We start from the raw sequence: 27,831 nt of genomic DNA on the forward strand, positions 1-27,831 counted from the left end.
TGAGCTGAGGTGTGGATTGTAGGTGGTGGTCGGCAGATTCAGGCACGTGCAAGTTGCCATCTTGCTCTCAGTATGCCACTATGTTTCCCCCCATGATGCGATAGATTATCGGGAAACTGGGGATTTAAAAGATCGCACGGTTTAGGAGTTCCATGGAATAAATTTATTAGGGAAAAGTCTATCAGGCCTGAATTTTAAGTTCTGAAAAGTGATTGGTTTACAGATAAAAAACAGTGATTTTCTGAGGCATAAATTCTGCTCTCTGCCACTTCCCAGTAGAAAGTTGTACACAGCAGCATACTTTTTGTTTTCAACTGGGATTTTTTTTCCCTGGAAAACAAAGGGGCCATTCTCTTTTTAATATGCCTTCCTAGGTATTTGAGTAAAACAGTTTCCTTTGGTTATGTGAGAAAACAGCTCAGAAAATGAATAAACTGTCATTTTGGGTATAATATCCCTTTTAATGTTTCCTCAGTTTTTCTGCCATAAAACTTTATTGCTTGAAAATATTCATAAAAGCCATTTTTAAAACTATTTCCTTTTCTTTTTAAATCATGTTCTGATGTTTGAAGTATTTCTGAGGTGCAGTAACGGTAAGCTGTGCTAACTTCACGTCTAGGGTCTTTAAGGGTTTTTCTATTTTAGATTTGGGACATCATCAGCAATTGATTCCTTTACCAATGTATTTTTTTTGTGATGCGAGCTTTATTACTCCTCGATAGAGTTATTCATCCAAATTCCTGTGGTCTTTTCACATTTCTCTATTTTTTTCCCCTTTATAAATTACCTAGACAGGCATCTGCTGCTGAAATGATGCTTATGGAATTGCAATAAAGTTCCTGAAAAAGAGCCCTTTCTGGTTCCGATGGTGGATCCGTGGTTCCCGTTCGCGCATACCTGTGATCGGGGGCCCAAGCATTCCCAGCCGAGGTTCCCTGCGTGCCTTGCGTTGTTATGCCTGTAGCTGTCCGTCTCCAAGACTGCAGTGGCGGGGGTGGGGGGGGGGTCGGGAGCTGGTAAAGCACTTAAGCTGTTTTGACGGGGAACACTGAGTCGCCACAGGTTGTCCCACGGCCGACTGTCGCCGCCGAGGCCTGCACGGACCGCTAAGGTGCCGGAGCGCAAGGTCGCCCTGCTTGGAGATCGCACCGTCCGCTGCCGGCATCGCGTTGCAGCCGCGTCCTGCCTGGGATGCCGATAAATACGTCCCTGTCGGCGAATGCTGCTCTCCCCAGCCGCCCCCGGCGGTGTAATGCCACACACATGGATGCCGAAGAGGGGGGGGGGGCGAACTCAGCATGAGAATAAGGAAAAAAGATAGTGAGGCCATTTTATTTACATGCAGGAACATGACACTTGGTGCTGTTGTGATTTTGCTGATAGTCCCTGTCATTGGGTGGAAAGCAGTGGTTATTTGTGCGCAATAATTTTCTGAATAACTGTTTAACAGTTGTCACCTTCGATCTCGTTCGAAGCATGCTGCTTGACTCCGTGGAAATTCGTTCGTCTCGTGGGGGCTTGAGACAATACAGACGTGTGGACACAGTCATATTTTCTTGACCAGAGAGGAACTTTTACAGGCCTTGTTGTTTTTAAATGTCGTTGGTGTCGTAAGAATCGAGCTGCAAAGCGGGGGCTCCGTCTCGCATGCAGCTAGGCAGAGGCGAGGCCTGGGCGCCTGGAAAGCAGATAGCAAGCCCCCACCCCCCAGGACTGAAGGAGTCCGAGTCCCACAGGAGGGACCCCGGACTTGGCTCTCGGCCAGCTGAAAATGGCTGCTTTCAGTCAGCACTTCATGCTTCAGATTCCATGTGTTTCCTGGGGATGTGGGGGGGGGGGTGGGGGTTGTGGGTGTTGGGGGAGGGGAGCCATCTCACCCATGCCGAAGTTTAGCAAGCACGCCATATTCGGCCTGCCTCTGCTAGCTGGATGCGATCCTGTATTCCGCATGCAGGGGCAGGAATATGGAGGATCTCTGTTCCTGATGCCGTGCGTTTCTGTCTTTGGATGAAGGTGACACTGTTGTTATGGTGATTTGATACCCCCCCCCCCCCTTTCTTTCTGTTCGGCCATTTAATATGTTCAGCTCCTAGCGGTCACATTTTATTACCAGTGGGTAACCGGGGGTTGAATTAACGACTGTTATAGTTCTTCTGGTCGCATGATCAAAATATTGCTCTATTTGGCAAGGGCGAAATCGCATATCCCGTGAATTGATATGCGATTTGTGCTGGGCTGTGGTAGGGGGATCCACTGAAATTCAATAACTTACACAGTTAGCAGTTTGCTACTATTAGCATTTCCATGTTTTTCCTGCTCCCAGCCAGTGTTTCATTATGAAGGCTCTCTGTTATTTCTGTTGCTCTGCAAAGCCCTCTGGGTAATAAAGGGCTGCAGGAGTTGTTGTTTTTCGTGCAGACATGACTGGGTGGGAACTTTTATTTGGAAAGTTAAATGACAGTCTGATAGACAGTCTGGAATAATACACACTGGGTGTGGATATTGTCGACTTGCAAAGTGCATGAATTATACTCTCTGTGGACTTCCAGTCGTAACGCAGGTGAAAATGTCACAACTTAAGCTGCAGAAACAACCGCCCAGTTCGAGATGCAATGAATGTGTTGTTACAGATGTGTAGGAACTTGCCTGGTGATCAACAAAATGAGCTTTCATTTGTAGGTGGTAGTCTTGCATCTCTTATGTTGACTTTTTTTTCTTAGCAGTGAATGAGGGGGTGATGAGAGGAAGGGTGGGGTTGATGCGATTCTGACGCGATGCTGGAGGGTGTGGGGCTCTGGAAATGGAAGTGGACTTGTTTGGTCGGTTGTCTGTGGCAGGAGTGTTAACAGCCTGGGTTGTTTACACACACACACCGGGCTGATGCTATGTTACGCTAAACCTGCTGCAACTGCGCCACCCGCGCTATGCTAATGTGCCAAGCCTGCTGGATGCTTAGTTGCACCATCGTAATGCGCGATGCCTGTTGCAAGTGCCTCCGTAGCGTCAAAGCTACGCTAATGAGCAGAGACTGCCACTTCAGTAGCTGCTGGTGCCGGGCTAATACACAAAGCCTGCTGCATGTGCAAATGCACCGCCGGCGCTATGCTAACGTCCAGAGCCTGCCACTTCTGTAGCTAATAGCACTGTGGTACCATGTGAAGCCTGCTGTCCATAGAGCTGCTGCTTTCAGGCTACGCTAACGTCCGGAGCCCGCCACTTGTGTAGCCGTTGGCGCTATGCTAATGCGCGAAGCGTGCTGCGTGCGCAGCAGCCTCAGCTGCACCATGCTAATGCGCGAAGCCTTCTGCAGCGTTGGCTTGCATTGTGCTTGCATGCAGTACCTGCCACTTCTGTAGCTGTCAGCGCTATGCTAATTGGTAAAACCCTCTACATGTGGAGTCGTCTCAACGATGCTACACTGACATGCAGCGCCTGTCCTTTCTGCAGCTGCATGGCTAAAGCCCCCCTACCTGTGCAGCTGCAGTGCTGGTGCTATGCTAATGCACAGGGCTTTCAGTTTCCTTAGGTGTCCTCTAGGGCAGCCAGGAGGTGTCTGTTCAGGTCCAGTTCAGGGCTGACACTCTGAAACTAAGATCCGGTCCCCCTGCATCCAGTCGCATCTACATCGTAGCCCCCCATCGACAGTCTCCCCATCCCTGCTGTCCTGCATTTTGTCCTTGACTTTGACATAAACGTTTAAGTGGCTTATCAATGCCCCCTGATATAAAATGTTATGTGATTCTTTTGAAGCTGTCGTCTTATTGTGAACCAGCATGATTTTGAGGCCTACCCAGTCCTGATCGTCCTGTATGCCCCCCCCCCCCCCCCCGCAGCCCCCAGCCGTGCCCTCCGGCCCACCCATGGCCCCCCCCAGCCCCAGCAGCAGCGCCAACCACAGCAGCAGCAACAGCAGCACGGCGGGCTGGGATCAGCTGAGCAAGACCAATCTGTACATCCGGGGTTTGCCCCCCGCAACCACCGACCACGACCTGGTCAAGCTCTGCCAGCCGTGAGTAACCAGCGATCCCTCTGACCACTGCGTAGCATAGGAAGCGCATAGCCCACCTGATAATTATATTACGGCCGTGATGTTAGGGGGCAGCCATTTTTAACCTGAGACCGAGTGCGAAGCAGAGTTAGCGTGTCGTCTAACGAACAGGAGATATTTTATACGTACAGAGCTCACAGAAAGTCCTGGGATGCTTGCTTAATTAAGTAAAAGCATCGCCAATTTATTAGTTTTATAAGAAAAATCATTACTTCATTCGTTTACAAATAGTATTAGGAACAACCGGAAGTTATAAAGTAAAATATTCAGGTACTAATAAATTTTAGTTCTAAAGGAGCTGTTCTGATTTAAAAAGCGCATTGACAAGCAGTTTCACTGGGTGCTTTTTAATTAGTAACACTTTTGCAACAACATAAAATGCCAAACATTTGTGTTTAGTATCCCTTTGGGAGCCAGTGACTACAATTGCAATTAATAGCAAAATGGCAAAAACAGAATTGAATGAGTCAAAAAATTATGTCAATAAAAAGAAAAGATATGAGCAGATATGTTAAACATTGCTTGTCAATGGACATTTGCTATGAGACCAATTTTGAACACTTAAGCAAGCATCCAAAGACTATCTGTGAGCGCACAGGACTCCCTCCCCTCCCCCCCCAATATCACCCTGAAGAGATTAGTTGGGGTGGTGGGGGGGGGGGGATGTATTTCTTATTCAGATTTGTTTCCATCAAAAAGTCCTTCAGAAAAATGTGAGTGAAGGGGCCATTTTAATTTGCAATATTAATTTAAATCAGATTTTTGTAAATTTAATTATATACAATATGTGATTTAATATGTAATTTAATTAAATGAGTTAAAGTAATTATATTAATGCAGCAGCTGGTATTCCGGTATATTGCCATGTAACCTGGCTGTGAGAGACCTTTTGTGCTGTATCATAACTAATCTGTGGTCATGCATGTATGTTGGATTTAAACAGTTTAGAGCACAGCTGGATGCCTATAGAAGCCCAGTTTTGTGTGTTAATCCGTATTCTGTCCTCTGCACTAAAAACTAAAAGCAGTATTGGTGGGGGGGGGGGCTGGGTGTTACAGTGACGGACCACAGCATGGTGGGTCAGGCAGGGGAGTCACAGAGGGCGGTCGGTTTTAATTTGTGGGGAGAAATGACACGGCAGCCTGGGGGGGGGGGCATGGGGAGCGGTTCCAGCTGACAGAATGGCGGGCAGAATTGTTGTGTTTCGCTGAGCTACGGTGACCTTAGAACCTCCATGCCCCCAGCTCCCCATCACTCCTCACTGCGGCGTCTCGCTTGTTGCCGTGGGAAACGTCTGTGAGTGAGATTCCGGTCTCTGGGGACGCCCTAAGGCAACCTTTAAGAGTGGGGATTAATGCTAGGTGGCGGTGTTTGGGGTCAGCTGGTGCCCCCCTCCCCTCCCCAGCCTGTGTCCACGGCTCCCAGCTAATCCATGTCCAGATACTTGAAAGGTTTGACCTCTGACCTCTCCCTGCCAGCCCACTCGCTGTTGTCATTACTGGCGATTAGACGGGTCGACTCTGAGGTATGTGCTAATCAAGATGTTTTTAAAGACCCTTCTCGGCAGCTTAAAACTGCAGTGCTGCAGTTAAGCTTGCGCTGTGCACTATGCGAGGAATGGCAGCGCTGCGGGACCGCCCATGTGGCCACTGCATTGGTGCGTGTGTCCCGCTGGGCCCCACCCCCAGCCATGACTGTCGGCACATCTTCACGCCGGGAATTTTGCCTGCATGCCCGCTCTTTCCCCTGAAGCATGCCGTGAGTGTGTCATGTGGACGGCGTGCGTGTGCCTGGGTGTTTTGTATTGAAACCTTACACAGTGGTGATGTCTGTGTGGGGTTCGGTCGCAGGACGCTCCAGTTCTGCATCTCCCCGCCTTCTCGGGAGCTTGGAGCAGTGCATGCCTGTCTCTGCAGTGAACCGCAGTGTGGGTGAAGGACACCTTTCCACCACTGGTGTCTGTGTGCGTCTTTCTACTCGACTGTGAGATGCATGGTAACTGGAGTCTCAGGGGAACAGAACAACCAGCCAGACCATCCAGCTGAGGGTTCGCCCGTCGCGCTGTCATGGGAAATGGGAAGAGGCTATAACAGCAGTTGATGTCCCCCCTGATTAAGCCCCACTCCTTCACAAACGCTCTGTCCGCGCGGCATGCAGCCAGTGTGCCTTTAGTCGTGGCCCTGCCTCTCCCCAGGTCACCCCCCCTGCCCATTTACTCACCTCCTGAAGGAATACTAACCAGCCACTACATTCTGCCCCGTGATGGCATTGCCACGACAGCGATTCGCTCGCTGCGTCGACTGTCACATCGTGTCCCGTTCTCCTTGCAAAATCCTCACTTCATTTCTTAATCTTTTCGACACTCAGTTTATCGTAAATTCATAAAGCTTGTAGAAATGCAGATCATGCTGTCCAGCCGTTTTCCATAACCGCTTAATCGGATGCGGGATTGCAGTGGCTGGGACAGGAAGTGAACGCCCGACCCTGGAGCCGTGAGACCACTGTGCTGCCCCTTACAGAATATAATTAGTGATTAATATTAATAAAGATGGATAACCAGCTGAGTCGGCACCCTGGAAATGAAAACCTGCTGTTATCCTGCATCTCTACGTAACAGTTGCTTCATTACGTGGTGTTTTTTGCAATTATCTGCAATCCGCTCTCTGGGATGTACCCACAAATTATCATTTTTTTCCATTTCTGTGAGAGGGCTTGTTGTTTAATGGCACCGTCGTTATTCTTATCTGATTAATATAACACAGGGTATGACTGTGCCCCCAGATACAGTCCTCGTGATTCATTCGCAGCGGTAGGATGACTGCAGAAGCACACGGTTCTGCTGGGGTTCTGCTCGCAGGCAGATTTACGTGCGTGTTTCCGCTCGGGGATGGCTCTCTCTGATTCGTGACGAGGCACAGAGGACGGGCTGACAGCCCTGATCCTGACCAGCTGTAGGGGTTAAAACAGCAGGTCACGCAGCTGCCTGTGCACGCTTGCTTGCGTGAACCGCGCTCATGTTGCATTTGGCATCTTTGGGTCAAGGTTCATTCACGTGTACGCTGCCCGATCGCTTCCTGGAAAGGGTCAAAGGTCAGCATTTTCTCTGAAAGGAACTCTCCTCTGTTTTCAGTCGGCTTCTGGGGCCTGTGTCGTCCTTCCCGGCTTCCACTGGGTCTTACAGTTCCGGCAGGCATGTTTCCGGATGCTGGGAAAAGCCCTTGCCCGTCTCCTCGTTTTTGTGATGCATCTTGCACCCAGATTTCTTCTCTGTTATCCTAACTTCCCGCAGCTGAGTGCTGGGTTGCATTTCCTCTCCGGTGGAGGAGACTGCTTGTTCCCTTCGCATTTTTGACCACTAACCAGCGCAGTGCAGTATAAATTCCCACGTTCCTGCGAGGCGACGGCAGCTAGCCACGGCGCTAAACGGAGGCACTGCGCCGGAGGGCTCATTTGCGGGATGTTCTGCTCTTCTCTGGCATGCTGGAAGGGCCGTCCTTCGGTCTTGGGATTTTATGATGTTATTTCATTGCATCTGCTCCAGTTTCCAGCTTGAGTGCAATGCAAATTCCTCAATCCAGATGAGCAAACCAAAGTCCTCAAGCAGAGGCATGCTGTGGTGTGCATAGTGACTGAGGGGATTTATCCTCATGAGTTAAAGGCTGCTGTTTTACATCCCTTGAGTGGGGCGGGGGGGGGGGGGGGGGGCACCCTTCAGTCAGTCGTAAGCATTTGCTTCAGTAAAAATCCCTTTCTCTAAAATAAGTCATTGGTCATTCTGCTGATCGTTGACATTTCCACTGGCCTTCCCAGAATCATCAGCATGTCACCTGTATGAAGACAGGCTCCTCCTCCTTAACTTTTGACCCGTGGCATTTACTGGGTGGCCCAGATGGAAGGTGCGCCACCAAAGTGCATTGACAGTCTTTGTGGTTGAAATGGGGGGGGGGGTTCCCAGGGACGAAAGGCTTTTGGTTAGCGATTTGGGCTGCCGGCTTCATTCGACACTCGTGCAGCCTCTCCCAGATCTCCATGCCGCACTTTTTTAGGGTGATGTGGCCACTAGCAGCAGAGACGCTGCTCTCCGCTGGTCTGTGCTTGAACTCGGCCAACGATACAATTCTCTGTTCGCAGGTACGGGAAGATCGTTTCGACGAAGGCCATCCTTGACAAGACGACGAACAAATGCAAAGGTATGTATCCCTGATTGCTTGGATTTCACCTCATCATAAGGTGTGTGTGTGTGGGGGGAGGGGGGGCGGTCTCCAGGCTGTGTTGTTCATTCGCTTCCGACTACCTTTGATCCTGGGTACCAATTCCTGTAAAGAATGTCTTGCAGATCTGCCTGGATAGTCGGCAGTCATAGTGTAGTATCATGTAGTTCAGTCAGATGTGGGGAATGGCTTATTTGAGTGCGTGATCAGGGTTCTTCAGCCCTGCTTTGTGTATCTCTCTGCTTATGGCAATAATTTCATTTCACTCAAGTGACATGCTCCTTCCAACATGAGGCAGTAAAGACAGCCCGGGGTGAAATCGGCGTGGTCTGGATACAATACTCCACATCTTCCTTATGACCCTAGTGACACTTTGCAGGGGGGCGTGTATAGTACACCCTACCATGAAAGGTTGTGAGCTGCCTTCACGTTTACCATGATTTCGTTGTACTCATTTAATTTTATTCACTTCCAATGCAGAAGTCACAATAAAGAAGTGATTAAACAGCATAGTGTACTGAGCAACCAGTACACTAAGTAGAGCAGGTCCCAACGGTCACATTTTCGCTACCTGGAGCTGGGAGACAACAGAAACGTGGACTGGCCCTGGGTCCCTGAGGACCGGGTTGGGAAACGGCTTTAGGAAGCTCTGTGTGTGGAAGTCCAGCCTTGAGCTGTCTCTGGTAACCACACAGTCATGCTGAGGTCTTTACTGTGCCCTACAGCACCCGGCCACCATCCCGTGTGTGAATGAGCGTTTTATCGCCAGAGTCCAAATAAGCCGCTCCGGCGTCTTGGAACCCATCGTTCACCTGGGAGTTAGTTCCTGGGCTCCGTGTAGAGCAGGAGGTCAACGGGGGTCAAACGGGCGGCGGCAGCACCCAGGGCCCCGGGAACAGCCTGATAGTGACATCACAGCTCGTTTTCATTAGTTTTATTAGTAATATGTAGCTAGTTAAAAAGTTAAGATTTTTAATGCATTATTGTGCGTTCAAGTCACATTAATGACCCGCATAGTTACACATCGTTGATAATCAGTTGCACGGGCAGATTTTTAGCTCGTTTTACCTGGTCGCCCGCAGTGGGCCGTCTGGGACCTGAGGCTTAGGCCTGTGTCTTTACCTCTCTACACTCCTGCTCTGGGGGAGTCCTTAGCGGCTCTCTCGGTAGTTTGGTCACGGCCCCGCTGACCGTTAATGCTGTTCCGAATGCACACCGGCCGTCTCACTCCCTGCCCGCCTTCTCCCCTAGGCTACGGCTTTGTGGATTTCGATAGCCCCTCCGCCGCCCAGAAAGCCGTCGCTGCCTTGAAGACCACCGGTGTCCAGGTGCAGATGGCGAAGGTGAGGGTATGGCTCCATCCGGCCGTGCATGCTGCAGCCACCACCACCAGTCTGGGGGGGTCACATCAGCACAACCACTCGCATCATCCCCCACAATCCCCCTCCCTCATGTCCTGGGCCTCATGCCTCCATCACATCTTCAACCCTAGGTCAGCCCCCCCCCCCCCCATTAGAATACAGTGACTGAATATGATTCACTGTAATGCTTCGGGGTGGGGGGGGGGGTGAGATTTGTGGTTAATAAATGCACATTGGGGATTTTGGAGTGGGGGGGCATGTCAAAGACCGTCTTCCATTGCATCGCACTCTTCTGCGCAATAGGGCGACTTGAAGCTATGATTTGGTCTAGTGGCGCTTTCCCACGGCCACCATGAACCAAGCCGAACTGCAAAGTGACTGTTTTCCATTATAAAGTATGCGAGTCGTACCTGAGCCGTGGCCACAGTGACACGGCCCTGCCGTTAACCTAGCTGGCTGCGTCACCACCATCATTGGTTCAAATGCTCAGAGATACCGGTGTTCTGCATCGATATGCACAGATTATCTGAAGGAAAAAAGGGGCATATTCTATATATTATTCATTGTTAGTAGTATTGCGCATCGCGATGCATTCTCGATTTACTTCCAACCGCCTTATAGTACTTATAGAACAGCTGAACAGAATGGATTCGTCATGCAAATTTACACGAGCGAATGCTAATTCCGCTACCGTTCGGTGCTGACATAACACAGCGACTCTCACAGATGTGCTAGTGGGAATTAGCCAACAGGTATACGCTGTGTGAACAGTAAATAAGCGCCAAACGCCTTTACCAAGCCGACCTTTCTGCAGTGGAAAACCGAAGCGAGCTGGAACCACACTGTAACCGGGCTCTCTTCGCGGTACAGGCCAGGTACAGCCTGGTTCCTGTATGCCAGTGGAAAAGCTCAATAATGTTGGCTCTCATTTTCACCCTAAACTTCTTCAGGTAGTCTGTAGCTCGCGGGGCTAGGGGTATGTGCCTACGTCCAGTAGGTCTACTTAAATTTTACAACCATGGCTGATATGACCCTCTCTACTATGTACCCATCAGGAAGGGGAGGGGGGGGGCTACAAACCAAAGGAAACCATGTGGGCTGGGGTGGGTTGGAGTGCTGACAGGAACAGGCAGGAGACATCGGGGAGGGGGGGGGGCATCATCCGTGGCTCATCTAGGGATCCACAGCCAGCAGCTTCATGGGCGTCAAGCTGACATCGGCCTGTCCGTCACTGCACCCGCCAATGGGACGTGGACCTGAGCTCCTCTTGGCTTACAGGCTCCACCTTCACCGAAGCGAGACATGCCCCAAATTGAGGCGGCTGTAGAGCCAAGAGCGGTCATCGGTCGTCGGTCGTCGGTCGTCGGTCGTCATTTAACCGCGGTCCCACTGAACTCAAGTCCTTCGTTCTCGTGCCCATGTGAGCTCAGTGTGGATGAGTCCCTTGAAGCACGCGAGGGAGAGTGGCAGCGGACTCCGCATCTCGTAGTCCATCACGGCTGGGGGCCCGGGGGGGACTGGGGCTCCATGGTGACTCGGGGGGAACAAACAGCGTTACTCTCCCAGACGTAGGAAATGGGAAGCGCGGTAATTGGAGGTTGTCACAGCAACCAGCTCCGTAAGCTGGGAAAGCAGAGCCCGTAAATCCGGGCAAGAATACGGGAATCTAATTCCCCACCAATCTCGGAATGCTAATGCCATCTTTGCTAAATTCCTCCGCCCTCGTTTCATTTTTAATTAAGATAAAACAGTTCTGGTGGGCTTGGCCGACTCTAATCCAGGTATTGTTCACCGTAAAGGCTATTAAAAATCTCAGGCCTTTCCGTTGACTTTTTTTTTTATTACAGAGACTTAGTGGGAGTTAATGGACTGGCTGACAAAGGCCTTTTCAAGCACGCTTGTCTTTTCCAACAGAGGTATTCAAATACAGAGTCATTATTTAAATGGCGCCGGATGGAGAGGGGGTTGCGAATAGGGTGTAGCTGTAACGAGTTTCCTCCCAATTATGGAGGGGGTCCCGATTGCTCCTACTTTTCGTCCATTGCTGATTGTAGCACTTCACCCTGTTTACTGCCTCGGCTGTCAGTTCGAGATGCAGCAGCACCAGCGTAAGCTGGCGAAAATGACTCTGCTTTCTTCAGAGGCCCGTCATGTAGGAGTGCCTGTTTTCCGGCGTCTGCACCAAACGCCGTCCGTCCCGGCCTCGGGGTGTCCACTTCACCGCACAGTCCTGAAAGTAGGCGGCCAGCCTGCTGACCCGTGTCCAAACCGGCCAGAACCCCTTCCTCCAGCCCGTTGTTTTCGTAGAGCAGTTCAGCGTGGCCTCTTCGCCGAAGCGGTCACCTTCGACTCGTGTCAGTGTCACTACTCCCCCCTCCGGCCCCTCCCACTACCACCACCACCACCTGCGGTGACACATCTCCAAGCGGCTGGTGAATGACGCATGATATGCTCGGAAGGGTGTCACATCCAGACCGGTAGGAGGCGGACTCTGTGCTCTGCCCAGAAAAGGAGCCGTCCTGCAGGCTTACCCCAGAGAATTCTCCGGAATGTGCCTCCTAGCCTATGCCTCTGAGCCCCCCCCCCCGTCCCCCCGTTCTACCTGTTAGTCCTTTTCCATCACCAGCCTGTCCAATTCAAGTAATTAACTACACATCAAAACGATTAACTACTCATCGCACTCTTTATTGGTTGACCCAGGTGTGCTTCGAGGTGGTTCACCTGCCACATCTCCACGCAGCGATGTTACACAGCCGCTGCTCTGATCTTTCTGAGCAGGGAGATGTGACCTTTCGGGCCACAGATCATGATATGCGGACTGCGTTTTTTAAGAATCTCTTATATAAAGTACCAAATGTCTTGACTGAAAATATTATTATCCGTTTAAGAAGTTGGATTTTATTTCGCTTTTGTAAACACAGGCTCTACAGAGCAGTGCTCTGAATCGCATCTCTGCTCCTGCCTGTGATATTTATTTCTGCATTGGCTTTTTGGGAAGGTGTTTTGTGAGCAGAACGGTATCTGTTTGGCATAGCCTGATGTCTCAAGGTGAGCCAAGACGGTTGACAGTCTGCTGTTCGCCACTAGAGCTTATAATAATAATGGTGATGATGACGATAAAAACACGGAAACATGAGGGTCGAAGTGGTGGATCTTCTCAGCCTAAATACAGTGTAACTGGACGATCCGCTGAGTTGAGGGTGATAAGGCTGCTAAATGCTGCTCTTTATTCCATTTGTAACACGATCCCACTGAAGTGACTAATTGCGTATCGATATACTGGGAGGACGGGGTGGAGCACGTGAAAGCATGTGACAGAGACGCAGCGCTCTTTAGCAAGGCTGTCAATCAGTCGCTCTCCCTGAGCAGGCCGCAGTCACATGACCTTTAATGACAGGCTGATTGGCTGGTGACACTGAACACGGCAGAAACAGATGTCTTGGTTTCTTGCCAGTCATCTGTCCACAGCCCACGGAGGCAGACAGGCGGTGCAGTTGTTTGCCTGTCTAAAATCTTTGAGTTGAAGACTGTCTCGCTTCAGATACGAGCTGAAACAGCCTCTTTTAAAATGCATTTTTACCCATAATTCAGTGTGGCTCCAGGTGCTGAAAGCCCTTCCTGTAGCCCCACTGTTAAGCAAACAGCAGCATTATTTTTCTCGGTGGTTATAAACACAGTACTGGTGACGGTTTAAGGGTGAAGCTATCAACAGTATATCAAAAACCGAGGCCGTATGAACCAGCACACCACCTCAAAGTGTTATGTAAGGGTGACTGTCTGCCTATGTCGTTTGATGCCCACGGCCCAGAAATGGCTCACACACAGAGACGGGAGGCCAGTCATGACACGGCCAATCAGAGCAGAGCAGAGGAAGAGTGCAATTGGGAAATGCGCATGCAGGAACATGAACGGTGTGGGGGCACTGAATGGTTCCCAGGGACCATGGACCTTTTAGAGCCGCAAGCTGAGAAGCAATTTTACCCCCCCGAAGCTGAAGAGATGCTCGCATTGGTTAAACAAACCTCCCCTTCCCACTTTGCCAAACGCTGATTGCAGCCTCTCCCAGCTGGTTGTCCAGTGCGCGTAGATTTTTTATTTGGTGTTATTTATTTATTTTAAAATCCCCGTCAGCGGTTTGCCCTGGTAATCCAATCCGGGCCCGCGCAGGGCGAGAAGACGGCAGCTCGCTGATGAATATTAATGCGGCGGCGCCGACCGCGGGGAGGTGGTGGCGTGGCGGTTATGCTGACGCGGGCAGAAGGAGAGCCGGTGTGGGCTGGAGCAGGCTGCAGGCAGCATGCTGATCGCCGGCTGGCCGTGACCCGACCCTGCCATGGGAGGGGGCCCCACACAGCCCACGGGGGCCAAGAGGAGGTGTGTTGTATTGAAGATGTTTGTCGTCCCCACCGCCACCCCACCCGGAAGCGTTGTCGGCCGCCCTGTAATCTGTCCGTCCCGGGTAACTCTGGCACCAGTAGTGATCCGCACGGCTTACTGGAACGCTCAGCGGGTCCCCAGTCACGTCCGGGATCGTCTGTCTTACTTCAGAAACGCGATCCGGCTCCTTAAAATGCGCGCTGGTTACCGAGAATTCGGCGGCGCTCTCCCTAACGGCCCTCTAGCGCAGTGAGAAGGGCAGCTGCGTAGTGGGTGACTCTGTGTTTTCTGTTTGTGAGAACGCAGACAGCCGATGGATTTAGGAGCGACCAACAGGCCCGGTTCCCCTGGGGGCAGGGGGGGAGAGGGGGCTGACCAGCCCACCCCAAGGATAAGGAAATGCCAGCCGGTGTTTTTTTTTTATTCTAAAGCAAGGCAAAATGTTTCTTTAAGACAGACACTTTGAACTCTTACACTCAACACCCACCGACCCCTCCCAGAGAATTCCACACTGCATGTGTAATTATGGGTTATCCTGGAGAATGCTTTGATTTTGCTCTGGGCTGAGAGCCTTTCTGTAAATGAACATGATCTCTGTGCAGTTTTCAGTTTAAGGTCCCAGCCTCTCTCTCTCCCCCCAGCAACAAGAGCAGGACCCGACGAACCTGTACATCTCCAACCTGCCCCTGTCCATGGACGAGCAGGAGCTGGAGAGCATGCTGAAGCCCTTCGGACAGGTCATCTCCACGCGGATCCTCAGGGACTCCAACGGAGCTAGCCGGGGGGTGGGCTTCGCCAGGTGAGGGTGCCGCACCTGATCCTGGATCAGCTCTCCATTTCAAAGGAGGGTTGCTTTGATGCACCAACCACTGAACTGGAATTGGTCTTGTTAGCCACTGCTGTGCCGACATTGTTCCTGTGTGGAGGATTCTGTGCGTTCTGAAGTTTTCCCCTTGGGATAAATTAAATACTATCTTATCTTATGATACCGCATAGATATGCCCCTGCCCATTTTAGCACCTGATGCAATAGATAGAATGATGGTCCCTTCAATTTACCATTGTTCATGGTCTGTAAGATTCTCTTGACATGTTATTGGTTAATTACGAAACCTTTGGCCCCTCCCCTGGAGACCGTCGTCGTTGATTCCGTTCTGCGGTGGTCCCAGCCCAGAACACCTGCATTCCGGCTCACCCAGGCGAGCCACTTGGCCAATTAACCAGAAAACCGGACTCATGGCTCCGCCCACCCCACCCCTTCCCTGCCAAGCCGTGACTTGCGTATCTTTTCAGAGCGCACGGTTAACCCGAGTTGCACCGGAACCGTTAAGGCATCACACAGACTTGCCACTGCTCCTAGGAGGATATTCTTGCGATAGTCATTGGGACTTTCTGTAGGACCCATAAGCCAAGTGCAGTCTCTAAGCTAATGGCTATCATCGGCGCAGGACAGTCGTGTGAATTATCACAGCATGTCACCCACCTGTGCACATGTGTCTTTCAGGATGGAGTCGACGGAGAAGTGTGACGCCGTGATCTCGCACTTCAACGGGAAGTTCATCAAGCTGCCGCAGGGAGGTCTGGGTAAGCTCCCGTCACATTGGCAAGCGAGCGCGAGAGGCCGCACATTCTCTGCCAGTTTCGTGCCCCCCTCCTCACGCACACACCATGTTTTGAGGAACCCAAACCCTATGTGATGCTATCAAGCGAGACAAAGTAATTCTCCATATATCGGGCCCCTTGGGTTGTCTTCAGACACCTTAGCTGATATTCGTCTGAACATCGGAGGTGGTCTCCAGCTCTCCTGAGAGGTGGTGGTGACAGGTGATTCATAGCTCCCTCTGTTGGCTAAAAAAAAACAGTTCTTTCTGAAGACTGATGAGGAAGCTGCATTTTGGCAGGCCTGTCCCACAGAAACGTCGCTGCCAAATAAATTGTAGCGGCCGGCCCAGTGTCACAGTGTCATCCATAGACGTCCGCGATTCTGCTGGTTGCGTGGGTGATGCAGGCCTTCAGGGCTGTCCGTGAGGGTGGGGTCCTCATCCCGCTGTCTCCTGCAGCTCCCTCGGAGCCTCTGCTCTGCAAATTCGCCGACGGCGGACAGAAGAAACGCCAGAGCCAGAGCAAGTACGTGCCGAACGGTCGTCCCTGGCTGCGGGACGAGGTGAGGCTTGTGAGTACCGCCTTCGCATTTCTGGTTTAGGGTCTGATTTAGGGTCGCAGAGGCTGCAGAATCAGGTCTCTGCATGTTTGGGGGTGGGGGGGCTTGTGGGAAACCTTGGTGTGACCATTTCTTTGTTGGGCCCCACCCGCCAGGCTGGGATGACCCTCACCTATGACCCCACCACCGTCGCCCTGCAGAACGGGTAAGGGGGGCTCGGGCCAAGAGGGTGTTCCTCTGCTGTAAACGTGGTGGCCTGCTGACCAAACCCTCTCTTTGTCTCTGCCATCTTCAGGTTTTACCCGTCACCGTACAGTATTGCGAACCGGATGATGCAGACGTCCATGACCCCGTACATCTCGCCCATCTCTACCTATCAGGTGGCCGTCTATCCCGTCGCATGGCCCCTGCGGGGGACCTCCTGGGTAAATGCAGACTTGCTGTCCCACACCGTACTCCCGGTCCGCTCACGCAGGCATGTCCGTCCTCTTCCAGTTGCCGAGCCCTTCCTGGGTGTCCCACCAGCCCTACATCATGCAGCACCCGGTAAGAGCAGAGCAGCCTCATCTTCTGTCTTCCTCAGTCCTCTTTGTCGTCTTCCTCCCATCGTTTTGTTCTCATTTCCCGTACCGTCAGCCCCTTCCCCCTGCAATCACAGGGGGGCCTTGAAGCCCCCTCCCCCCCCAGCAATTCCCACTTTCCTTTCGTACCATCTGCACATCTAATTCTATTAGTCAGCTGTTATCCAACCCCTGATTATCCTAGTCAGGCATGCAGGTGGTGGAGGAACACATGTGGACCTTCTGGGTGTGTGTGTGTCTGTGTGTGTGTGGGGTTTCTAATTCCAATCTGAAGGGTTTTCCAACAGCTGTCTGCTAGTTTTTATTGTACCGTTTCCATTTATTTATCGCTGGTGGGTAGCGAGCACCGTGACTGGACACGCTGGCCCCCGTCGCTCGGCTCGTGTGCAGCTGTCGGAGCCGTGTTGGCGAGCGCGGTCGCAGGAAATGCGTGGATGCTGTAGCTGGGGCTTCTCACTGATAACAGGGAATAAACCCCGCCCCCTCATCTTTGCTGGCCTGCTCGCACCTTTTGCTTTTGCTCCAGTGCTGCAGGATGGCAGATGGCTCCAGCAGAGGTCGCCTCAGACCACGGGCACCGCATGACACCCCCGTCCCCGTCCCCGCCCTCTGTCGCTTCCTGACAGTACCCCAGCCCCGCGCAGTAACGTGTGTGACCGCCTGGCAGGCCGCTATCCGCCGCCTGTGCTTTGACGCCGCGGCCGGCCGTATCATGTGACGCGCAGACTTGCTGCCGCGCCTCCATGCGATACACAGTGAGCTCTCGGGTTGCTCCTTGCAGTCAGACCCGGGCTCAGACGTTATTCTAACTGGGAGGAGAGCTGGCCCGGCCCAGCCCGGCCTGCTGCAGCCCAGCACGTCTGGCCTCCTCCAGGAAAGGCGGCGCTGGCTTTGCTGGGGCCCCCAGTGACCGTTTTTGTGTATCTTATGGCTCCGTGACAGTTCTTTTCCACCTCTTATAAGCTTTCTCTTCCTCTAAATCAGGAAATTCACACATCTTTTTATGCCCTGTCTTTAAGAGTTTTGTTTTTAACACCATACTATAAAACTGTTTTATTATTGCCGTCTTTTAAACAGTACGTGTGATTGCATTTGGTTTGCCATGTCATTGTTTCTCTGTGGTTTTCGGTATTGGGTATGTCTATAAATCATACTTTCAGAGAAAACGACTATTGCACAATGATCTCTGGGGTAGTTCCTGTTGTTAACCATCAGAGGGAACTAACTGGCCCTGCTCCTTCAGCTACTGACCCTCTCCTGCCAAAGAAGCTGACTTTCTTCCCTTTCCCCAATCCAGGCAGCAGTTTTTTCGCCCTCTATGGACCATACTATGTCACTGCAGCCAACGTCCATGATGAACCCCCTGACTCAGCAGATGGGCCAGCTGTCCATTAGCAGCACCGGAACGGTGAGGCGAGGCGAAGCGAAGCTCCCAGTTCAGGGCAGAGCCCATATCTCAACTCGTGTGAAGAAGTGCAGAGTCCTATCAGCATGTGGTGTCATATTGTGAGGCAGCGTTTGATGTGAACGTGCCGTCGTGAAAAATGACACGCTGTTTTCTTTGTCTGCGTCTACAGTTCATGCCAGCCAACACAGCTATTCCGACAGCATTCATTCCACAGTACGCCCACATACAGACTACGGGGGTTCAAGTCGAGGTCTGTCATCTCTCGTATTCAAAGCATCAGATTCGCTTCAGGGTTGACCTTGAAGAGCTCTGGGTTTTATCAAGGAAAGGGGCAAAGCAGAGTTCATAATGAGCCTGAATTTTTATGGTACCACAGAAAGTCATCAGGAGAAGGTTTGAGAACATCTGTGAGGCTCCTACCATGACAGTGGCACCTTTTTCTTTTGTCTTATCTTCAGGAGAACAGCGGGCAGCACGCGGTGGAGTCATCCAGTGATCATTCTCCTTACGCTTATCAGCAAACCAAGTAAACTTCAGGTACAGGCTTGCCCAACTCTGTCACATCGCGACGGCAAGCTGCCGGCGTTGTCTTAAGAGACTGAACGTTGGAGCGAGTAGGTTGTGGGTTCAAATCCCAAAGGGGAGACATGCACTCTCATGGTTTAGCCTGACTGACAGACACCAGAAAGCGAGTAAGAGAACAGCGTATACTCCGCTTTATGTCCCAGAGAAGGCAGTAGTTTGAGATAACAGTAATGTCACGTGTAGGAGAGCTCGCCTGTCCTGATGTCTCGCTCAATCCCTTCTCAGATGTTCGTGGGAGGCCCACAGGAGGAATCTGCCCACACAGCTGACGCGGCCCTCACTTCCGACTTTGGTTCAGCTTTACAAGACATGTCAGCGGTTTGCACAGGTTCTACAGAGAATTTCTTTTTGGTTGTCTGTTTGTTTGTTTATTTTCCATTTGTTTTATAACGGGACTCAATGGAAGCTACTTTGGCAAGAGTTCCAGGAAACGCGAAAACATGCTTAGTTTCATCAAGGGATGCTAATTAAAAAGAAAAAAAGGAAAACAAAAACATTTTTATTTTAATAAAGAAAGAACTTTGTTTTTTACCAACTGCCACATGGACATAAGGACTTCAATCATGGGGGATTGTGTGAAGTTTGGTGCATGACAGCAGAGATGTCTTATTTTTTTATCTTTTATGATTTTTAAAGCTTTTTGGTTTGTTCTGTTTTATACGGAGATCGTTAATTAGCTAGACATGTTAAAATGAGTTGTTTCTTTATGTGGTTGCTGTGTGAGTGTTGCTATGGTGAAGTAAGACTCTGTTACGACCCCCCCCAAGAAGATATCGTCTTTTAGTCCCGGCTAATCCTACTGTTGTTCGATTTGCCTTACGTTTTCTAAACAGCTATGTTTTAAGGCTTACAGAGCAAGGAAAGAACTCTGAAAACAATTGCCTTGTAAATTAGCTAAGTAGGACTTTTTTAAACATTGAGCTGAATCCATTTAATGTTGCTTGCCGTTTTATTTTGTTTTATCCCCTGATGATATCTGCTGAATATTAGAAATAGAAGATTTAGGATACAACAATAGGATAGACATGTTTTGAGTGACGTTTCAGAATCTCATCTTCTTTTGATAGGGTGTATTGTTTGTACAATCAGAAATTTAAACTTGGCTCTTTTTTGAATGTGGTAGAAATTTATGAACTGAATGCTGAATGATGAACTTTTCGATCTTTGTTTTAAAGATGTGTAGTTTTAGGAAAAGGAAAAAAATGTTGCAGTGGGGGTGCTAGGTCAGGGGAGGGGGGGATTATTGTCAGATTGGTGGGATTGTAATTTTATTTGTGTATTTGTTCAGTTAAAATGCAAATAGACAAACCTGGACTTACGATGCAAGAACACTCTAACAGAAAGCCTTTTTTTTAAAACTGTGGCAAAAATTCATTGTAGTTCAGACTTAGGCAAGTCGAGAGGTGGGAAATAGACTTTACTAAACTAGCTCTTTGACAGTAATAAATAAAAAGCATGGCACTTTCCAAAAGTTTACTTCACCAAAGAACTGTGAGCTAGCAAAAGAGGACCCGGCGCGATGCTGTGCTTCGACTTGAAGAACCGACGTTACTGACTCACCCCCCGCCCCCCCCCCCCCCCCCATCCTCCCTGTTCACCACCCGCCCTTGCCTAGATTGCCATTCGGAGAATGTGCCTTTTTTGTACATTTGTGTTCAGTTTTTTTTTTCCTTCTTCTTCTATCTCGTTAACTTATGGACACAACAGAATGAAGGACGATTTCCTTGAACCAGCGGGGATTGTTGTACTCTCCGATTTCATCACTACAAAAACAAAAAAAATGCAATACGTGTGTTCAGTGCAAAAAAAAAAAAAATGGAGTAAGAACAGACAGCTTGACACAAGGAGAAAATGTGTGATGGCAAGCAGGTCATTCTCGGTTTAAAATCACAACATTTCAAAAAAGGCTTTAAATTGAGTTGTCTTCCACCAGACTATGTTGTGCCCTGATCTTTGGTCTGGCTGACCAGTTATCTACCTCAGACTTCTTTTTGCCATTCTTAGTTAGCCCCTTCTCCTTTTGTATTGGGTCGGGTTTGCAGGTCCAGCCCACCCTTGTCCTAGACACACACACACACACACACACACACACCATCCTCTCCCAGACCAAAAGCTGAGCTCAGGAGCTAGCTATATAATCTCTTTTCTACCGCCCCCACCCGCGCCCGGTCCCCCGCCCCCCCCCTCCCCAGAACATGGTTATCGTCGTTCGCGGAGACGTCGCGCTCGCCGCCGCAGTCTGCAGGTCTGCTTTCACAGCCGGAGTGTAGCTCACGGAGCAGAGCGGTCCTGCTTGTCACGAAACAGCTGTCAAGCACCCGAGAGGCGTTTTGCTGCTAGTTGTGTCTGAATCAAGTGCCACACGCCGTCTGGGTCCAGAGTTTGAAGAGGAATTCGGGAAAGGAATGCGCATTTAATCAACCATCTTGTACTAGACAGCCATTAAATTATATTAAAAAAAAGTAATAATTTATGAAGAAAGAACTTTTGTACAGACTGTTTGAAGAAATAAAAAAAAAGATTTTCATAGATGTCTATATGATCAAGAGGATTTTTTTTTTTCGGACTTGCCAGAGGCATCCTGTGTTTCCAGCGACATCACAGACTTTACTCTGTTTTTCTTTCTAGTGTTGGTTACAGCCAAAAAGACATTTTAACTGTAAATTTTATTTTGATTTAAGTTTATTTCTGTTCATTTTGTTGAAATGTTTGAATAAAATCTTGTGTTGGACCTATGACTGACTAAGTTCTGGCTGCATGTAACTTCGGGGGGGGGGGGGGGGGGTGGTCACTGCTATGTTTGGCCTTCAAGGGCTCCTGTACTGCATCACCAGGACTGCAAGGCTTGGCCCTGGTCCTGGGCCCTGCAGAACACAGCCTGGTGTAGGCTGTTGTGTTGTGCTGTCCTACAGGGGTGTTGCAGTTTGATCCACGTCGCCTCCCTGTGGGGCTCTCGCATCACTGCACCATCATCAAGGTCAAGACATTCTCACTGGTTTCTTAATCATCACGAGGGCTGTAGACTGTGAAACATTGCTTAAGGCCTTCAAATTTCCCTTTTTGCGGAATTCTTGGTATGTTATGGTGTGTGTTGGGTAACCTGAGAAGGAGGAGGGAAGACCATATGTGTATGCATCATGTAGGCTGTAAGCTGCTACTCGTCCCTCTGGATGGTGTGTGAATGTCAGACTGGCTGTGACCATTTCTAAGTTATTGGTATTTAGTCTGTTTCTGCAGGTCTAATCACTCGGGGCTATAGCCCTATGGGCATTGCTAGGTCTAATCACTCGGGGCTATAGCCCTATGATCATTGTTAGGTCTAATCACTCGGGGCTATAGCCCTATGGGCATTGTTAGGTCTAATCACTCGGGGCTATAGCCCTATGGGCATTGTTAGGTCTAATCACTTGGGGCTATAGCCCTATGGGCATTGTTAGGTCTAATCACTCAGGGCTATATCCCTGGGTGTGTTACCACCGTCTTCCTTAAAAAAATACAAAATGTCAAGCCTGGGGTAAACTTGATGTAGAAACACCCCTTCTGCTAGGGCTTCTGTCACCTCAGGGGTCAGACTTGGATCTTGTGACTTCAAAAACCCTCACAAAAGTATAGTTCTTCTGAATTCAGTGTGAATCAGAATTTGCTTCATTCACCAAATACTATGCCATGGTGCAGTCAAAGGTTGCTCTCCTGTTAAAATGATTTCTGGTGTAAAGAAATAAATCTGAAATTGTGCTTTATTTGCCTTTTGCCCAAGTGGAGGTACTTTCCAGTTCTTTGGTTTTTGCAAACACACACATATAGAGTTGAGACTGAGGTCTGAGCGCTGGTTCGGCCTTTCAGGCTTTAGGAGTTGTGCTCAAGGGCCCAACAGACATGTTTCTGTTGTGCTGAGTACGGGACCGTCCAATCACAGGCATAGAGGCCTAACTCAATGAGCCACCCCCCAGGAGGTAAATAGAGCATGTCTGTCCAACACTGAAGAAATGTGGATTCAGAATATGCCTCTCCAAAGCCTATCAAAAGTGATGTAAGGCTGATTTATCCATCCCCAAAGCCTATCAAAAGTGATGTGTTAAGGCTGATTTATGGCTCACCAAAGCCTATCAAAAGTGATGTGTTATGGCTGGTTTATTCCTCTGCAAGGCCTATCAAAAGTGATGTGTTAAGACTGATTTATTCCTCTCCAAGGCCTATCAAAAGTGATGTGTTAAGGCTGATTTATGCTTCTCCAAGGCTTATCAAAAGTGATGTGTCAAGGTTAATTTATTCCTCCCCAAAGCCTATCAAAAGTGATGTATAAAGGATGATTTATGCCTCACCAAAGCCTATCAAAAGTGATGTGTTAAGGCTGGTTTATTCCTCTCCAAGGCTTATCAAAAGTGATGTGTTAAGGCTGATTTATTCCTCTCCAAGGCCTATCAAAAGTGATGTGTTAAGACTGGTTTATTCCTCTCCAAGGCTTATCAAAAGTGATGTGTTAAGGCTGATTTATTCCTCTCCAAGGCCTATCAAAAGTGATGTGTTAAGACTGATTTATGCCTCTCCAAGGCCTATCAAAAGTGATGTGTTAAGGCTGATTTATGCTTCTCCAAGGCCTATCAAAAGTGATGTGTCAAGGTTAATTTATTCCTCCCCAAAGCCTATCAAAAGTGATGTATAAAGGATGATTTATGCCTCACCAAAGCCTATCAAAAGTGATGTGTTAAGGCTGATTTATGCATCTCCAAAGACTATCAAAAGTGATGTGTTAAGGCTGATTTATGCTTGTACGTTGAACCTATGCAGAGTTTATGCCATGGCCTCTGCTTCTGCTGATACTGAGATGCTGAGGATCCATCCATTTGGTTCTGTGGCTCCTGTAGGATGGAATGAAATATCTCTTCTGGAATGATGTCCTCTCTGGACACTGAGACATATCAGACAGTGAGTGTTGTGTCCTGAGGAACGTTAGTCATACTAACACTTTATATAAAGCATCACCATTTCGTTATATTATACAAATGTTTGTCACAGTTAAATTACAGATTTTTCCCCTCAAGGATTCTCTTCATCGCAATGAATGTTACATATATACTACGAATAAACTGCGTTCCTGTAAATTTAATGTAGTATGTGCAAAAACAAGTCAAAAAAAGTTTTAAACATTGCTGTTAACGGTCTTTTTTCCATTGTGGGTCTAGTTTATGACGATCTGCATAAACAACTCAGTGTAAACTCTTTAATCGATGCCGCATGAGACTGAATCACATCTGATTCTGGCATGCCGGTCTGACTTTACTGTGTAGCCGAAGCGCCACCTCTTGGAAAGTCTCCGTCATTTTTTGTAGTTATCTGCAAATGTCGCTGCTCGTTGTGAACGCAAGTTCAATAACTAATATTATATGAATAAATAGATTCCGGTTAATTGACCAAATAAAAATGATGCATTAGATGTGGTATGGTATGATACCCTTCACGGATTTTGAAGAATAATTTCGGATTTAAACTAACAGACGTTTTTATTTGGATATAACTGAATGTTTTCGCCAGCTAACGAAACCAAATGTTCGCCGTCTAGTTATCTGGAAATTGTGCCCACGCCCACTTATAAACACTTGGAATCTTCCCACAGCCCAAGTTCGCTGAAAGTCGGCCTAAGTCTCCCCACATGTCCGGTCTCGTTAGATGATAGTCATGCTGTGTAATGCGCAACTGTTTCAAATGCCGGTGAAATTTTCTTAGCCGAAAATAAGACGGGATCAATTTTCTGCATGATATTATTGTGCAATAATGAGTTTCTGAATGCGAGCGATTAATGGGGGTTTATTTTTTTTTCTGATATTCCGGATTTAGGATACATGCTTATTTTAAATCCTACTCCGCTGCTAGGATACATATATCTCTGTGTCTGTTCTTGGACTTCTTTTGTTAATTTATACACTTCCCTTTGGCTAGACCATTTAAAGATTTGGGTTTAATTACTGCCCTATATTTTCACGAGAATGACATAAAAAATCTAGGCCATAACAAAGGGAAATATTGATGCGTGACATTTGCAGCGCACTAACTTCCTTCAAGCAACCACTGGCGGGCTGAAACTTTTTTTTTTTTTTTTTTATAACATGCAATAAAGTGCTGTTGTGCTCTGCCGGGTATTACGCAGGAGCGGATAAACGAGTCCATTTTCTTCAGTCGTCCATGATGACAGTTATTTGTACTTTTTCGTGTCACGTTTTACTCTAAGAAATAAAACACCCCAAACGCTGAAAGTTGCAAGTTTTCCAGAAAATGTACATGCATCCTTTTATTTCTGTTTTAATGCAAACCGATGGGTCTTTTACCTTCAGTACTGTGGGAATCGATAGCTGGAACAATGCATAATAAAGTTTAAATGTGGTTTTGCAAATATGTGATTCATGTAAATTTATAGTTAAAACCTAAAATATGTTTTGATAATAGATAATGTAAATTATGGATATGCAGTAGGCCTGTTATCCTACATACAGTAACCCCCTTCACATTCGCGAATCTTGGACATTAGTGGTTTCGGTTACTCGCCAGTTGGTCGTGAACAATCGAAAAAAACAAGTGTTCGACCTTGCAGAAAACTTGCAGACCACGCGTAAGCCAAAAACTTCTGAAAATGATTGGATCGCAAATATCATATTTAAATTATAGCGATATGTTAAACCTAGTATAAACGCATGCCATATCTTTAATATTAAAACTTTTTTTCACAAGTCTGCGCCTGATTAGTGTGCTTTAACCATTAGCTGAATCTCTTCACTATACAATGCTCAGATTAATTGATGGCAGCTTAGCTGCTAATAGGACATAGGACATATATCTGAAATACAGGGCTACACGGCTGGAAATTTTAGTGAATCGATAGGCCTACATGATCTCATATCCCGCAAATATGTTAGAAAAATAAGGCTATACCGAGACTATTTGGCTGTAAGTTAGCCAGTGATCTCTCCCATAAATTTCAGTATACACATTTATAAATACCATTCATTTGCTACTTATTTTATGATACAATATTTTTGGCATTTTTTCCATTATTAGTTTTTCGTTGTTTGTTATTCTGTGCCACATTCTGGGGCGCTGTTGTTCCCGCCTCTCTTTTTCCAGGCTATTTCTCTTTTTATTTCCTATTTATCCTTTATTTTTCCAGGCAACAGAACAATTTCTGATTTATATTGACGGCCTGGCAAAAGGCAAAAAAAGAACATTTTTAGGACAAGGAGAAAAATTGATAAAGACAAAGAGTACACATAACATATAAACAAATAATATGCATAAACATATGCAAACATATAAACAAATAATACAAATACAATAATCCGAATACGAAATACTATATAAACATCAACAATTATTCAGATCCATTAACCTCTGATGATGTTGCTACTCACTGTTATTCTTTGATGTAGGCACTATTAACTGCCCGTTTGCAGAAATTTATATGACAATAAACGTAAAGAAAATAGGCCTACATGTTAATCATTGTCCTCGGACTTTACACTTAAATTAAGACTAATGGTGGCGATACACAGGTAAACTTTTTGTTGCCTGGCACTGTTTCCCGTTGATACTGGGCAATACATTTCTGCTTGAATAACTTTGATCGTCAGTGGGATCATCCCGATTCAGATGAGCTGCCATTTCGTTGGCAATTGCCCGGCAACTTTGCTCAAAATGTTGCCCTGTGTATCACCACTTTAAGGGACCGTTTTTAATTACAGTGACAGCATGCTTGATTATTCTGCAGAACAGTCGGTATATACTTGCCTTCCATACAACAAATAATTGCGAGGAACGCACGGGGTAATTTATCATGAGACTAACCTGGCTTTCCAGATAAGGGTTTTCTCTTCCACGGTAGCCTCATTAAAACCAGCATTTCTTTCTTTCATTTATCTACTGGACTCATTTACAATAGATGATTAGAGTGCAGCTGAAATTTCTGGGGGTCGAGCCTGTTTTGTTTGCTTTCGAACCTTGTCTAATCAAGACCACTATTATCTACTGAAAGTGACACACCCCGTACGATCTATCTTTACAACTTAAATGCAAAAAACCCCCCAAAGAATTTCGTCAGTTCGGTTTTAGACACACCATATTACTGGAAGACAAAATGCAGGGTTTTACACAACAGATAACAATATTAAGCACTGATCTGCAGACCTAATGTACTGTGTAAAGTCAATAGGAATGAGACGTGGGCGGTGCAGCGCAGGAATGCATTACACACTTTGTTATGTATTTGCGCCTAGTTCTGGGAAATGTTTCGTCACAACAAAGCCAAGGTTAATTTGCCAAGTTAGTTAGCTGACTTCATATTCAGTACACTTCAGTCCAAATGGCAGCTCTTCTTACATAGCCTATGATTCGTGGTGCCTTGTAACTGATACACAGCTATGCTTTCTTTTTGTCTCAAAAACATGTCGAACAGAGATTTTATTGTCGTCACTTCAAATAACTAATAGGGGAGAGCGGGGACAGGCGCTCCACTTTTTGCATTTCCTTCGGTATCTCAGAGACCATTTGCAATAGAAAGACAAAATTTTAATACATTAAACCCACATCTGTCACCAATCAACCAATACTGCTACAACATGTGTAAATATTATAACATTGAAGTAAATAACATTTTAATGGAGAGAGAGAAATGTTGCTGTCCTGAGGGGCAGTTGCATCACTTATAAAAATGTAATAAAAATCATTCTTGACAAACATTATTCACTTTTTTTTGTTTAATTTGATCTGACAGTGTTAATTGAGTTCACTGAGTTAATAACAAAGTTGAGAAGGCAATAACTGATATTTACCATAGGCGTACGTAGCATCCTTACAAAAGCACAATGATAGACTTCTATTACTTATTAATGAAATTGTGATTTTAAGCAAATGATAATGGAAATTCATTTAACTTCCTAAAAATGACTTAGATCTACACACTACACATATTGATTGACTGAGAAGTAGTGTTACATGTCACGCCCCGCTCCGTCCGCTCCCGATGTGTGCCACGCCCACCTCGTTACCTCCTGTTTCTGCTTGATTGTTTCCACCTATGTCTAGTCATTTCCACCCTGTCCTGTGTATATTAGTC

General features: G+C 47.8%; 1 protein-coding gene across 5 annotated transcripts in view; it reads left to right on the forward strand.

Annotated features, from left to right (window-relative positions):
- Positions 1–20,202, forward strand: part of LOC111858355 (RNA-binding motif, single-stranded-interacting protein 1-like) — a 36,158-nt gene extending 15,956 nt beyond the window's left edge. For 2 of the 5 annotated variants that reach the window (XM_023840071.2, XM_023840076.2), the window contains exons 2-14: positions 3,834–4,009; positions 8,180–8,238; positions 9,511–9,602; positions 14,639–14,796; positions 15,501–15,580; positions 16,057–16,169; positions 16,313–16,362; positions 16,453–16,537; positions 16,653–16,703; positions 18,036–18,146; positions 18,316–18,396; positions 18,605–18,683; positions 18,957–20,202. In XM_023840071.2, the coding sequence (XP_023695839.1) occupies positions 3,834–4,009; positions 8,180–8,238; positions 9,511–9,602; positions 14,639–14,796; positions 15,501–15,580; positions 16,057–16,169; positions 16,313–16,362; positions 16,453–16,537; positions 16,653–16,703; positions 18,036–18,146; positions 18,316–18,396; positions 18,605–18,676 (1,128 nt within the window). In that variant the 3' untranslated portion in view covers positions 18,677–18,683; positions 18,957–20,202. Of the gene's footprint in view, positions 1–3,833; positions 4,010–8,179; positions 8,239–9,510; positions 9,609–14,638; positions 14,797–15,500; positions 15,581–16,056; positions 16,170–16,312; positions 16,363–16,452; positions 16,538–16,652; positions 16,704–18,035; positions 18,147–18,315; positions 18,397–18,604; positions 18,684–18,956 lie in introns of all 5 variants that reach the window. The other 3 variants (XM_023840073.2, XM_023840070.2, XM_023840074.2) reach the window with 3 other exon arrangements.
- The last annotated feature ends 7,629 nt before the right edge of the window (positions 20,203–27,831 follow it).

This window comes from Paramormyrops kingsleyae, chromosome 16 (assembly GCF_048594095.1).
Source record: "Paramormyrops kingsleyae isolate MSU_618 chromosome 16, PKINGS_0.4, whole genome shotgun sequence".
In the NCBI taxonomy this organism is placed as follows: domain Eukaryota; kingdom Metazoa; phylum Chordata; class Actinopteri; order Osteoglossiformes; family Mormyridae; genus Paramormyrops; species Paramormyrops kingsleyae.